Below are 13,388 nucleotides of genomic sequence, written 5' to 3'. Positions count from 1 at the left end.
TCAGGAAAACTCACTAGGGTACCTCTATAGAGAATAGACTGAAAAGTTACAGACAGAAAGCTCCATTAGAATGCAAACCGTGGAGGTCAACTGCAATTTGGATAAAGTTTAGATGAAAGATCTGCTTACCTGTTGATAGGGAAGCTGAAGGTTGGGGAAGTCTGTCTGATGCTAGTAATGTAGATGAAAGTTTTTTCTATGTATGAAGTGGTTGAGTATTTTTTAAAGAAAAAGTGATAATGTAATGAGTTAAAAATGGTATCTACCTGTTTTAATAGGCATATTCATTTTTTCTGAGCTTCAGAGTGGGCCTGTCTAGCTAACATGTTCTTTTCTTACCATCATGTTTCATTTAGCATGGCTGCGGAGACCATATTACTCTAAAGATTGAGTCGAAATAAAGTGATAAAAATGTAGTAATTTGTAAATGTATTGGACTCATTTTAAATATTCATCAGTGAGACCACGAATTCCTTAAAAGCCACAGTGCCTTCTTTTTCATGAAAAGGTAGCCTGTTATTTTGTTCAAAAGAGCCAACTACTCCCTGGTGACTAGCACGGCCAGTCTCTCACCCTCAGGTTCTTCACCGGCAAAATGAGGACAATGAGGTGCATGTCATAGGATTTTAAGGATATTTAATGAAAGAATGGATGTGCAAAGAAGAAAGGATTTCACACGTGTTTATCCATACTTAATCTTTCTCCTCTTCCTCCTCCAGTGCCCCAGTGCTGGGTATACCCAGAGGATACTAACCGTATACGTTTGTTGCATGACCGGCTGAATGACTCGAGGCCAGAATAGTTTCCTCGTTTGTAACGCCAATGACTTGGAAAGCGTGACGGCACCTGTGAAGTGGAATGGCAATAAAGTTTTGCTCATTAAAAAAAGCACCCACGAAACTACAAATCCCGTCCTTCTTTAGGAAGCCGGCTAGCCAAGGGGCTGGCCAGGAATACGGAAGTCTGGTCCTCTTGCCCAATCACGCCGGGAAACGTACATAGCGGTGGCCAATCCTGGGGAAGTTTGCTCCCGCTCCGCGCCGAGTCCCGCCTCCGCGTTTAGCGCTGACGGGTCGTTAGTGGATAAGGCGACCGCGGAGGCGGTGCCAGCGGCGTTAGCCAGCTCGGCCTTTCTAGGCTCGAGGCTCGGCTCCACCATGGCTCCCAAAGGCGGCTCCAAGCAGCAATCTGAGGAGGACCTGCTCCTGCAGGATTTCAGCCGCAACCTCTCGGCCAAGTCCTCCGCGCTCTTCTTTGGGAACGCCTTCATCGTGTCTGCCATCCCCATCTGTGAGCGCCGGGAACTGGCGGGCCGGGCAGGCCGTCAGCGGGTCGGGCTGGGCGGGGACGTGGCAGGGCCCGGCGGACTGGCGGGAGTGAGTGCTGGGGCATTTAGCCCACTGCTGTCTCCAGCTCTCCCAGAGCACGGGGAAAGCGTGTAGCCTCTGTGGGCCTCAGTGTTCTCGTCGGGGACGGGGCTGGGCGGCATCACAGGAAAGTCCCTTGTGAACCCACTCCCAGAGATTGTGATTCATTAGTTCTGGGATGGCGGCCCCTAATCTGGAAACGACCGGATTAAGATTTTGTGCTACATGCATAAATGACCTGCTCTGTTCCCCCCTCCCCCCACACACAGTTGTTTACCGTTACGAGCTTTAAAACTTTATCGTTAATTATTTTGGAAAAACTAACGAATTAGGCGAGAGTCAGATTCGCATTAACCTTCGACCCGAGAATTGTAGCTTTAGGTGAAACACTTCACACTGCTGAACGTCGTTTGCCTAATTTGGTGAGAGAGTTTGGACCAATGCCAAGAGCCCGCGCTCTAAATGGTTTCAACTTTTTAATGCTATTAGGTCATTTCTAGAATTCTCACTTCGATGAAAGAACTTTGCATACTTGGGCAAAGTTGGTTTTATAGCTCAGGGTTCCCGGATTTGAATCTCCTGTCTCTCCTCCTGCTTGCACGTTTGTTAGGCAGTTAAATCGAGATTTATTTTCTTTCGTCCTTTTAAATCCCACCGTGCCTTTAACGTGTCGTGGAGCTCTGTGCCTCCTTGATTTCATATAGCCACGTCAGCATGTAAACTATGGCTTGGGACTGCACGTGGTGTTTGGAACAGCTGTATACTTAGGATAGTAATACCCTGCTGATTGAAACGGGAAGTGTGAATTGTGATTTTTGTTTGTTTGTTTGTTTTTGCTCCTGAGTTTATTCTCATTTCAGAAGAAGCAGAAATCTCATTTGGACTAGTAATGGGAAGGTTCTGTTTTTAAAGTTTTCTGAGCTGGGAAAGTTTGAGACTGTAACTTTATCACTTCTAAAGATCCACATATACTGACCGTATTGGATTTCCTAACCTGGACTGTATTTTATAGGCTTAACTGTAATTAATTGAGCAGGCCTTTGTAGCTGGGTGGTAATGTTTTGTTCCTTTTTGTACCCCCTCCCTTCTATCTTAATTCAGGGTTATATTGGCGAATATGGCATATGGATCTTATTCAGTCTGCCGTTCTCTATAGTGTGATGACCCTAGTAAGCACTTATTTGGTAGCCTTTGCATACAAAAATGTGAAATTTGTTCTCAAGCACAAGTAAGTATATTTCTCAAGTTGAAGTATATATTACATGTTGCACTTTTATATAGAAGAATGTCTTAAAGACCATTTGTATGTCTTGTTTTCAAGAAGTATCAATTTGAGCTGTTTATGCTGGGGGGAAGGCATACTAATGCTATAAAGAATTATTAAGTGAAGCAGAGACCATGCTTCTGACATTGTTACGCAAGTAGGTTTTGAGGGAGACATTCGAACAGTTAAGCACTAGCCTTAATCATGGGGTTTATCAGAAAAACAGGAGCAACTGGGTGACTCACTTGTTTAAATGTGTGACTCTTAACATAGGCTCAGGTCGTGATCTTGCCCTCATGAGACTGAGACCCATATCAGGCTCTGCTCAGCAGAACCTGCTTGGGATTCTCTCCTCGATGCCCCTCTCCCTCTCTCTGCCCCTTCCTCATGCATGCGCACCCTCTCTCTCTCTCAAAATAAGTAAATTTCATCAGAAAAACAAACCACAAGTAAGTTAACATTTCTGAAGCCAAATGGAATTCTTTCTGCAAAGAATAGTTCTGAGTTCTCCATGTACTACTTTTGGACATGAAAGAAATGGTCTTTTTTTTTTTTTTTTTTTAAACTCTGACAGATTTAATGCTAATTACAGTTTTTCTTCTAAGTGTGTGAAAATGTAAAAGAGTCTCCTATTTCCTCTATCTTAGGATCACACATAATATGAATTCTAAGTTTGTTGTCCGTATGTTAGGCTTGGGGTGACAAGGAATAGAAACGTTTAGATGATCTTAATTAACAGGGATTTATTGTAAGAAGCCCAGAAATGGTCTCAGTGGCTGAAAGTGGCTTCAAGAGCTTTTCTGCTGCTGTTCCGGACCCATAGGAGCTCAAGTTTGTATGACTGCCTTTCTGCTAGACCAGCAGAGTGATCATCTTTGTCATCTTTCTGCTTGGCAGCCCTCTTCACCAACTGCCATTCCGGTTTCAGCCCACCTTGGCCTCTGCTGTTCTGGGCTGTCTTTCTCGTGAGGTGTGGCCATCTGTGGATAGCGAAGGCCTCAGACCTGGGCACCCTGTATGACCCATGCTTTGTGATGTCCTTGGAATTCAGTTCTTTGAGACCTGACATCTTTTGACTTGTTTTGGGTATTATTTTTCATTAACCTTTTTGGAATTAAAATTAATGGTCTTTTTACCTTCTCATTTCTGCTTTAGGCTTCTTAAGGGCCACTGCCATGTCTTTTATGTCCCTTACAACAGGTAACGGTATATTTAGCTCAGTAAAGTTTCTTTTTATTTATTTATTTATTTATTTTTTAATTTTTCTTTTTAAACGTTTTTATTTATTTTTGAGACAGAGAGACACAGAGCATGAATGGGGGAGGGTCACAGAGAGAGGGAGACACAGAATCTGAAACAGGCTCCAGGCTCTGAGCTGTCAGCACAGAGCCCAACGCAGGGCTCGAACTCACAGACTGTGAGATCGTGACCTGAGCCGAAGTCGGACACTCAACCGACCAAGCCACCCAGGCGCCCCAGCTCAGTAAAATTTCAGTGACTTACTGCCTTGATTTCATAGGTTCTCTCATAGTGGAATTGTTTTCTTTAATTGTAGTTTTGATTTAATATTAAATCCTGCCACTCACATTGAAACTCCTACAGATTTACAAGGTGCATCAAAGCTCAAAGACCCAGGAAGAGGCAGAGTATGGGTAGCTGTCTGTAGGAGAGGGAAGATAGCTTATGTGTTGACAATCTGGATTCCAGTCCCAGTTGTTGTTTTTTTTGTTTGTTTTTGTTTTTTTGTTTTTTTGTTTTGTAACTTTATTTCTTTATTTTTGAGAGAGAGGAGCAGAGAGGGAAAGAGAGAATCCCAAGCAGGTTCCTTGCCGCTGGTGTGGAGCCGGACACGGGGCTTGATCTCACAAACTGTAAGATCCTGACAGCCGAAATCAAGAGTCTGATGCTTAACTGGCTGAGCCACCCAGGTGCCCCCCAGTTCTGCTGTTCTTAAATATATAGCCTTCGGCACACATTTCATCTTTTTAGTCGTTGGATTCCTGAGATGTAAAATGGGGATACTAATGGTGCCTCATAGATGGTGAGGATTAAATATGATAACACGGATAATATGTTAAGTATATAGTGTTGAGCACATAACAAATGTTTATGTGCAATGTCAGAGACATTGAGGGTGAGAGCCTGTAGGAATTTTTTTTGAGGTGGAATGACTTAAAATGTTTGCAAAGATGTTTTTCTTTAAGAAATTAAATAGATGGGGGGCGCCTGGGGGGCTCAGTCAGTTGGGTGTCCAACTTCGGCTCATGATCTCACAGTTCTTGGGTTCGAGACCCTGTCAGCCTTGCTGACAGCTCGGAGTCTGGAGCCTGCTTCTGATTCTGTGTCTCCCTAACCCTAACCCCTCCCCTGCTCATGCTCTGTCTCTCAAAAATAAATAAATGTAAACAAAAAATTAAAAATTGAATAGATGGTATTTTTCTTTTTTTCTGGAGAGGTTCTAAAATAGATAAAAAATAATAGAAGAAAAACAGTTGATTTTGCAGGTCCTCTCATTTGGCTGATTGCTGGGCCGCTGGAGTGACCCTCATTTTGTTTCAGAGCATTCAGTGGTGCGTGAGATTTATTTTTTAAGAGCCCTAAGAGAATAGAGCTTCTTCTTGAGTTATAATAAACCTGACAGATTGTTATATGTTTGTTAGGTGAATATAGAGGAGAAATTAACTGGTTAATCTGGTTTGGTCTCTTTGAGATGATTTGTCCTATGGACAGATGATCTGTCCTAAAGACACTTGGAGGTAGCTAACTCTTTTGCAAATAGTTTGTTCCTGTGTCCTAGCATCCTGATGGTGTGTGTGTGTGTGTGTGTACACACATACTTGTGTGTATTTTTTTCTTTCTGTTCATCTCAGAAAGGTTTCTGCTGTAAACCACATCCATTTCTTATCAGCTGGCCTTAGAAAAAGTGGTCTTATGTGAAGTTCAGGAAACACTTGAAGTTGGTTTGCTAAAGAGGTTCAGAGATCAGAGTCTCTGCCCTTAAGAGCAGGACTTTTACATAATGAATCAAGTGAAGTTGGGAATTTGTGTTTAATTTGTATCCCAGAAGCCCTGTGGTTAAAGAAATGTTGAGAACTATTGCCTTGAATGGTCTTGGGCTTTCTTTTCAGGGATCCATCCTAATTTCTCCACATCTTTCCTTGATACACTGACCAGAACTAAATATAGCACAGTAACAAGGGATTAATTAATTGAACATAGAGTGAACAGATTCCTATGTTCCACATCCTGTTGCTTTTAATACATCTCCGTATCATGTTGAACATTTTCATAGTGGGACTGTTGGTATATTTTGCTTATATCAGTTCTTCTATATTTATGGCTAACCAGTGTCTCCTATATTATCAAAAATATACCATATTGAATTTACATGTCATAAACTTTGGCAGGCTCTTTGCATTTTATCATAGGTTAAATTTTATCCTCTCTTTCACTAGCAATCTCATGAAGTTCACCTTAAAGATTTTCTGATGAATATACATTTTAATTTTTTGTTTGACTTGTCACTGAAGATTCTGATCTGATATTTAAAAAAATTTTTTTTAATATTTATTTTTTGCAAGAGAAAGCGCATGAGTAGGGAGGGGCAAAGAAAGAGGGAGAGAGAGAATCCCAAGCAGGTTCTGCACTGATAGTGCAGAGCCCAATTAGGACTTGAACTCACAAACCATGAGATCATGACCTGAACTGAAATCAAGAGTCCATCACTCAACTGACTGAGCCACCCAAGCACCCCTGATCTGATCTTTTGAATACCACTTCTAGCCTTTTCTGGCTGATAATATATTATCTTTTGATACAACCAGTGGTTCATTTAATTACATGTGCTATGGTTAATCCCTCATGTGGTATCATTTTTAGTGAAATTAGACTCTGGAGTGGAGTTAAAAGCATTACTTTAATATGTTACAGGTGTTATTTCCCTAATTCTCCTTTGTTTTTTTTAAGCCTAGTTTTATTTACTGGAATTGAAATCCTATATCATTTGCTAATACCTTACCAAATTTATTTGTTGAACAAATAAATTTAACAAATAAACAAAATGGGGTTACAATAATTTATAAATGCATTTGACTTGTTTACCCATTAAATACCTAAACTTTGGAAAATTTCCCCCCCCCCCCCACCCACCCAGAGCAAGAGAGTGTGCAAGCAAGGGGAGGGGTGAGAGGGGGAGGGAGAGAATCTTAAGTAGGCCCTACTCTGTGCACAGCCCTACACAGGGCTCCATCCCACAACCCTGGGATCATGATAGAAATCATGAGTTGGACACTCAACTGACTGAGCCACCCAAGAGCCCTGGAAAATTACCCTTTTAAGCAGAATTCAAAACTATATTTCAGAAGTTCTTGAATTCTATTATATTTGGCTATTATAATAAAATACTTGAATTCTGTTACTATATTTGGCTGTTATAATAAAATAAACTTGGAATTTTCTGTCAAGATTATTTCTTGAAATGTAAAGTATCATGTAGTTGCCAATATAAAATATGAGTACAGAGTGTTTCAGATAGTGTGATGTTCATTCCTGGAGCATGTGGAAACATTTTTTCTTTTATTTTCTAGAGTAGCACAGAAGAGGGAGGATGCAGTTTCCAAAGAAGTGACTCGAAAACTTTCTGAAGCTGATAATAGAAAGATGTCTCGAAAGGAAAAGGATGAAAGGTTTGACTTCTAAAACGTTGGTGATAATCAAAACTGGGGATACTTTGTAGAAAATAAGTGTTGGTTTCTGCCTAGAGAATGTGGATAATGGAATTGCTGGATGTCAAACGTTGATATTGTAGAAGATATAATGGAATGACAGTTACTGACATTTTGAATTTTTACTACCACCAGATGCTTTTATTTGTGTTCCGTACAGCTCATTTAAAGAGCCATGTGAGGTAGGGCTATTATTTCCATTTTACATTTGAGGAAACAGGTACAGAAAGCTTGAGTAATTTGCACAAGGTCATAGATTAATTAGTGTGTGGTCAGTCTGTAACAAGAACACGGGCAGTGTGGCTTGAGACTTTGTACTTGTAACTGCTCTCCTGGAGTTTAGGAGCTTGCAGAACTTCATCCAGTGTTGGCTCTGCCACTTGATAGCTGTGAGACCTTGAGCACATCGCCTCACCCCTCTGGGTCTGAAGAGTTTACATTGTATTGTGTGTGAGCATTTTTAGGTGGTAGTATTTCCGTTCCTGAGCTTCCCTAGGGACATCCAGTTCTTGGTTATCTGCATTGGTTGGGAAAGAGAGAACTCTGTTTGTCTCCTGTTGCCCAAATCTGTGCCACATTTGTTAACCCTTACCCCTCAAATTTTCCTGCCAACTGCTCTTAGAAGGCTTAATAGTCTAATAGCTGAGTAGCAGAAGTCTCTGAATGATTGAATAAACTTGTGCCTAAGAGTTGTTACATGGGCTTAATACAGTCACAAGTTGAGGTGGTTTTCATAGATCTTAAATTTTAGTGTCTGCAAAGTGCTTTGTGAAATGGAATTTTTAACCCACCTTGCTCCAGAAAGACCTTGTGGAGACTTGCAATATTAAAGTGCATATGAAACAGAACAGTACAATTTTGAAAGATGAGAAACCATTTAAAAGTAAAGATGGGTGAATAAAGACCTCAGAGTTAGTTACAGCAGTTGAGCATTAAACTTCGCTCTGAGCTTCCAGGTGTCAGGGTTAGCGTCCGAGGTCCTACACTTTCATTTTCTGATGAGAAGCAGCATGTAAGTCCTTCTGAAAAGAAACCTTCTTGGCACTGAATCTTGGAAGGACTTTATCAAGTCGGTCCTTATTTAAGGGACGCTGAGTAACTTAAACGAACAATGTCTTTTACAGTGGTTTTGAAAAGCCACTAAAACGTTATAGAAATGGTTATCTCCTAGATCCTTTGTAAAAATTGAAGGGTACGATATATATGTGTGTTTTTAATCATTTATTTTAAGTAATCTCTACACCCAACATGGGGCTTGAACTCACAACCCCGAGATCAAGAGTTGAATGCTCTACTGACTGAGCCAGCCATGTGCCCTCCGAAGGGTACAATATTAAAATAGTGACAATGAAGGCCTTTTTTCAGGGAGCAGCTTTAATTTGGTCTGGCTGCATAGCTTTCTGATTGTAAATTTTTGCATAACGTTAGAGGTTAGAGAATCTAGGTTTTTTTTTTTTAATCTTTTTACTGAATTTATAGTATTTATTAGAAAAGTGGTTCTTAAATTGGAGTATACATCATAGTTACCCATTTTCAAAGTGCTTGTTACAGCTCTGTACGTTTTAGGTGATGAATTATATCAGAGGTGGCAAATGGGTCTCCTCTTGCCTGATTTGGTCTGGCATGTGTTCTTGATCCTGGGATATGTCTCAGAATTTTTCTCAGCATGGTAGTCAGTCACTATGAGCGAAGAAGAGTTGGAAGTGGAAATGAAATATCTTTGCCATTCGCTGGATCAGATATTTCAAAGTAGAATGAAGGGTAGGTTTTGTGGATACATAAAATGCAGAGTGTCAGAGGATTATAAAGTTTCTGTTCCTGTCCTCAGTGGAAATTTGTGCTGTTACTATTCATCTCTTAGAAACCACAGTGGATAAAATTGTACCCAGGTCTCCTCAAAATTGACGCTGATACCTGGGACTAAGGCTCTCACTAAGATCTAGTGTTTTTCAAAAAAAAAAAAAGAGCTAGCATTTTTCTCCCTCAAAAGTAAGTTGTTTCAAGAGAAGGCCTATTAGCACCTCTTTGCCTAAGATGTGTATGCCTCAAAGGTACCATCTACAGTCATTTGGAATGGGTACTCCATGCCACTTTGAAACTGCTTTGCCATCCATTCAAGGTTGGAGATCAGCTGAGGAGAATCAAAGGTTCATTGACATTTATCCCAGGATGTGAGTGTTATTTTTTCTTGGTCTGTCATTTATCATTATGTGATGATAACAGTTCTTGAGTTCTCAGTCTTCCTCTTGTAGGAAGTGTTCCTTGGAAAAATGAGTCTTTGGAAGTGCTCTCCCAAACTAGATTTCTTACCAGTGAAGTTTTGGCAGAACTATTGCTGATGACAGCATTTGAGGGTCTTCATTTTTTTTCAAAATGAACCAGGATATGGATGGGGTAGAAAAAGTTCTGAAGGCTGTCCAAGACAGTCCTGTGTATACACTGATATACAGTGCGTATTGGTCATGCCTGGTCATATTGGGAGCAGGGGCAACCTGAAGGATCGAGCCCTTTCTTTCATCCAGACTGTTTTTGAAGATGGGTTTGAGTCAGGGCGTGGCAGGGAGGTAGGGAGAGGTGCTCTGATGGAGGTAGGATAATCTAAGCAACCATAGTGAAGGCATGCTAGTAACCTATTTAAGGAACCTGTCTTTTTTGGGTCTTATGCCACAGTCTTGAAAACACGCAATTGTTCGAGTGTTTTCTAGAATTAAACCACGTTGGGCCTTTGCATCTTTCTGAGGTGGTGTTTTCTTTGATCATTGTTAAAATGGTATAATGTATTTCCTCCCAGTTCCAAGTCCTATATATTTTTAAACTTATATTTAAACCTCTCTGAAATCAGGAAGTGTATTAGAGTTGATGGCTATGCATTTAATGTAGTGTCTTTCACTTCTCCCAAACTTAAATAGAAGTTTTATTAGGTTGACTCTATCCATAGAATTAAGGAACTATGGCATTTATGTTTGAGACCACAAACTTGTTGTGATGAAGATAGTTTATCTCATTTAACTCCTTTACTGTCAAGCTTGTTGACTTTGTATTAGAACATTTGGTGAATAAAATGTAGGAGTTGCCAGGGACATTAGCCATAGTGCTATCCTTAGGATTGGTGGAGGGGATCATCTGGCCCCGGAATAGTATAATATCTTTTGGGAGGATAAAGTGTCAGTGGTGATGGCTTTCAGCCTTTTTGATAATGATCCACAGTAAAATACTTTATCTTTTGACCAAATACACTCAAACATGCACATATGCAAATATTTCAAAAAATGATAATTAGCTAAGATAATTATCTAATTATCCGTATACTTGATATTTTTCTATTTTTTTTTTTTTAATGTGAGTCTCAGCCCACTCAGTTGTCCCTGAGTGTTGAATCCACCCTGTTGATTTCACATCCTACTAGTCACAGCCTATCCTTTTAAAAATTGCTTTACAAAGTTAACTAACCAGGTAGAATAAAGGCTCCCTTATTCACAGGCCACCTGGAATTTCCTGCTGCCTGTGTGAAGAAGTAAATGAAAAGGTTGATAAAATTTTAGTAAATTAATAAACTATAATAAAGTGGATTAAATAAAAAAAATTTAAAAATCCTCCTAATGATCAAGCAGATTACTTGTTTGTATTATCTAAAGGTGGCTAACGGCATTTGCAAAGAAGTCGGCTTCTGTGAGCCACAGCTGGTTGTAATATTGAAGGCTGAAATCTGTAGGCTATTGAGAGTCTCAAGCCAGCAAACAGCCAGGAAAGCTTCATCTGGCTACTGATCATGGCGTTTGTTTTAGGTGAGGACCTAGAGAAAGATGTCTCTTTAGGCTGTTGATGAAACCAGGCCAATTATAATTAATCTGTCCCTTCCTGCAAAGCTCTAACTGCCTGGGAGAAAAGGTAATACACCCAGCAGCTATTTTCATTAAGAGTAAAATACCTTTTTCAGTAGGAAAAGGAGCACAGTGCTGATTAAATTAAATATTAAAAACACATTCTGTTCAGAATGCTTAAGGAAAAACAGTGAACTAGAGCCATGTGGCATATAAAATATTATAATACATATTTATAAACTTGATTTGTTTGTCTGCAGAATCTTGTGGAAGAAGAATGAAGTTGCCGATTATGAAGCTACAACATTTTCCATCTTCTATAACAACACCCTATTCCTGGTCTTGGTCATTGTTGCCTCCTTCTTTATATTGAAGAACTTCAACCCCACAGTGTATCCTTTTAAAGGTTGCTTAGCATTTTTCGAAGTCTAGAAGCAGTAGTTCATTTTGGTTTTGATTTGCCTGAGTATTTTACTATAAACAAAAACTGTCTAGGCAATCGGTCCACTAAATAGCTTGAACTCATGAGATTGTGACCTCAGCCGAGACCGAGTCAGATGCTTAACCGACTGAACCACCCAGGCGCCCCAACAGGTGGAGTTTTTGATGTAATAAAACAGCAGACACTTCCAACTTGAATCTTCTGGGAATACTAGAGTGGTTTTCCCCGAACAGTCCAGTTCTGTGACTGAGAGTAGCTCTGAACTTTCACAGCCTCTTTGCTTCCACACGCCAGCTGTAGCCAAAACACTGCTGGGCGGGGGAGACTTCTTTTTCCTTTGCTCTTGGGGGGAAAAAGGATAAGTTTCTTCTTCCTGCTCATATTCTTTGATTAGCTCTTCTCCTTTAGGTTAAATGGAATTCAGATGTTTTCTTTGTGATCATGTGTTCTAGGTTTCTGGCTCAAGTGTTTTCTTTTTAAAATTGGGTCACATTTCCCGTGAATGCTCTTCATTCTTTATAGTCTTCTGTAAATTGTATTTGCAGACAATGGGACTGCACATCATTGTCATTTCATAGTGTCAGGAGGGAAACTGCATTCCATAGAGATGGGCTCTTTTTGTTTTGTTGAACTGCTTTTGGGCTTTTAATTTTTCCTTAACATTAAATTTTTACAGGAACTATATTTTGTCCATAAGTGCTTCATCAGGCCTCATCGCCCTCCTGTCTACTGGCTCCAAGTAGACCATGTCAGCTTTGCCCCCTGGCTTCATATCTACGGGTGGCCTGTGGTATATGGAAAAGTAGCAGGGTGGTCAGAGTGAGAGACACACAAGATGTTTTTATAGTCTGCAGTTTGAGGGTTTGAAAAACCCAACAAAATGTAATTCAGTATTTGTGTATTGGCTCTTTTTTGACAGATTGTTGAAATTAAAGGAATTGGAAAGGAAACTCCGAGTACCAGGACATTTATTAAAAGGTAAAAAGTGTCATGCAGTGTGCTGTAATCACAAGAGGAGAAAATAACTTGTTTCCTTGATCTGTCAGAGGTCACAGTAACCTGGACTGAGCTGTTATTTATAATAGTAGCAAGAAGTTAATAACTGGTTCTCTGTGTTCTAACCACAATATTACAACTTTTTTTGAACCATAAATATCAGAATGAATCCTTTCCCCTGGGGATTGAACAGAAGCCTCATGTTTACCAGTCTCTGAATTTGTGATTTGAAATAACTCAAAGTTAAAAACAAGGTGTCTCCAACTTGGGGAAGAGAAACTTGTGGAAAAATTTGTTTGTTTACTTCTTTCTTTTTCTTTCTTTCTTTCTTTCTTTCTTTCTTTCTTTCTTTCTTTCTTTCTTTCTTTCTCTCTTTCTCTCTTTCTCTCTTTCTCTCTTTCTCTCTTTCTCTCTTTCTCTCTTTCTTTCTCTCTCTCTCTCTCTCTCTGTCTTTCTGTCTTTTTCTTTCTGTCTTTCTTACAGAAGAAAGGCAGCCAAGGCAATAGGCTAAAAATAGTGGACAGGCATACGAGGGTAGTCCTGTGGGATTAAAGCATATACTGTTCACTGTATAGTTTTGGTCTTGGGTGGCCAGGGAGGTCAGCTCAACACTACCATGTTGGTTTGACTTGTTAAGAGACTGGAGTCATTGTGTTCCTTGACTAGGGTCTCACACCACTAGAGGAATGTTCAGTAGAGAACTACTTTCCTGAATATTGATGTGTGAAAGGCCAAAGTAATGTTTATGGTCTTAGTTCCAGAATTCTAAGAACT

The 13,388-nt window shown here is 40.1% G+C and overlaps 1 protein-coding gene across 1 annotated transcript; it reads left to right on the top strand.

The window, feature by feature from the left end:
- The first annotated feature begins 1,110 nt into the window (after window positions 1–1,110).
- SSR3 (signal sequence receptor subunit 3) lies at window positions 1,111–12,568 on the top strand. Its single transcript, XM_058730305.1, has 5 exons — window positions 1,111–1,290; window positions 2,469–2,595; window positions 7,218–7,316; window positions 11,437–11,568; window positions 12,295–12,568. Exons 1-5 carry the CDS (start codon window positions 1,158–1,160, stop codon window positions 12,359–12,361), a joined length of 558 nt encoding a protein of 185 aa, XP_058586288.1. The 5' UTR covers window positions 1,111–1,157; the 3' UTR covers window positions 12,362–12,568.
- The last annotated feature ends 820 nt before the right edge of the window (window positions 12,569–13,388 follow it).

Source organism: Neofelis nebulosa, chromosome 5, assembly GCF_028018385.1.
Source record: "Neofelis nebulosa isolate mNeoNeb1 chromosome 5, mNeoNeb1.pri, whole genome shotgun sequence".
Taxonomy (NCBI): domain Eukaryota; kingdom Metazoa; phylum Chordata; class Mammalia; order Carnivora; family Felidae; genus Neofelis; species Neofelis nebulosa.
Note: the sequence above shows the minus strand (reverse complement) of the source record. Positions and strands in the feature narration are given on the sequence as shown.

What these genes read in the sequence shown, in the direction of transcription:
- SSR3 (XM_058730305.1), top strand. Translation starts at nt 1,158, where the DNA reads ATGGCTCCCAAAGGCGGCTCCAAGCAGCAATCTGAGGAGGACCTGCTC. An exon ending in CGTGTCTGCCATCCCCATCT is followed by an intron (nt 1,291 to 2,468) that starts GTGAGCGCCGGG and finishes ATCTTAATTCAG; the next exon opens with GGTTATATTGGCGAATATGG. An exon ending in CGAAAGGAAAAGGATGAAAG is followed by an intron (nt 7,317 to 11,436) that starts GTTTGACTTCTA and finishes GTTTGTCTGCAG; the next exon opens with AATCTTGTGGAAGAAGAATG.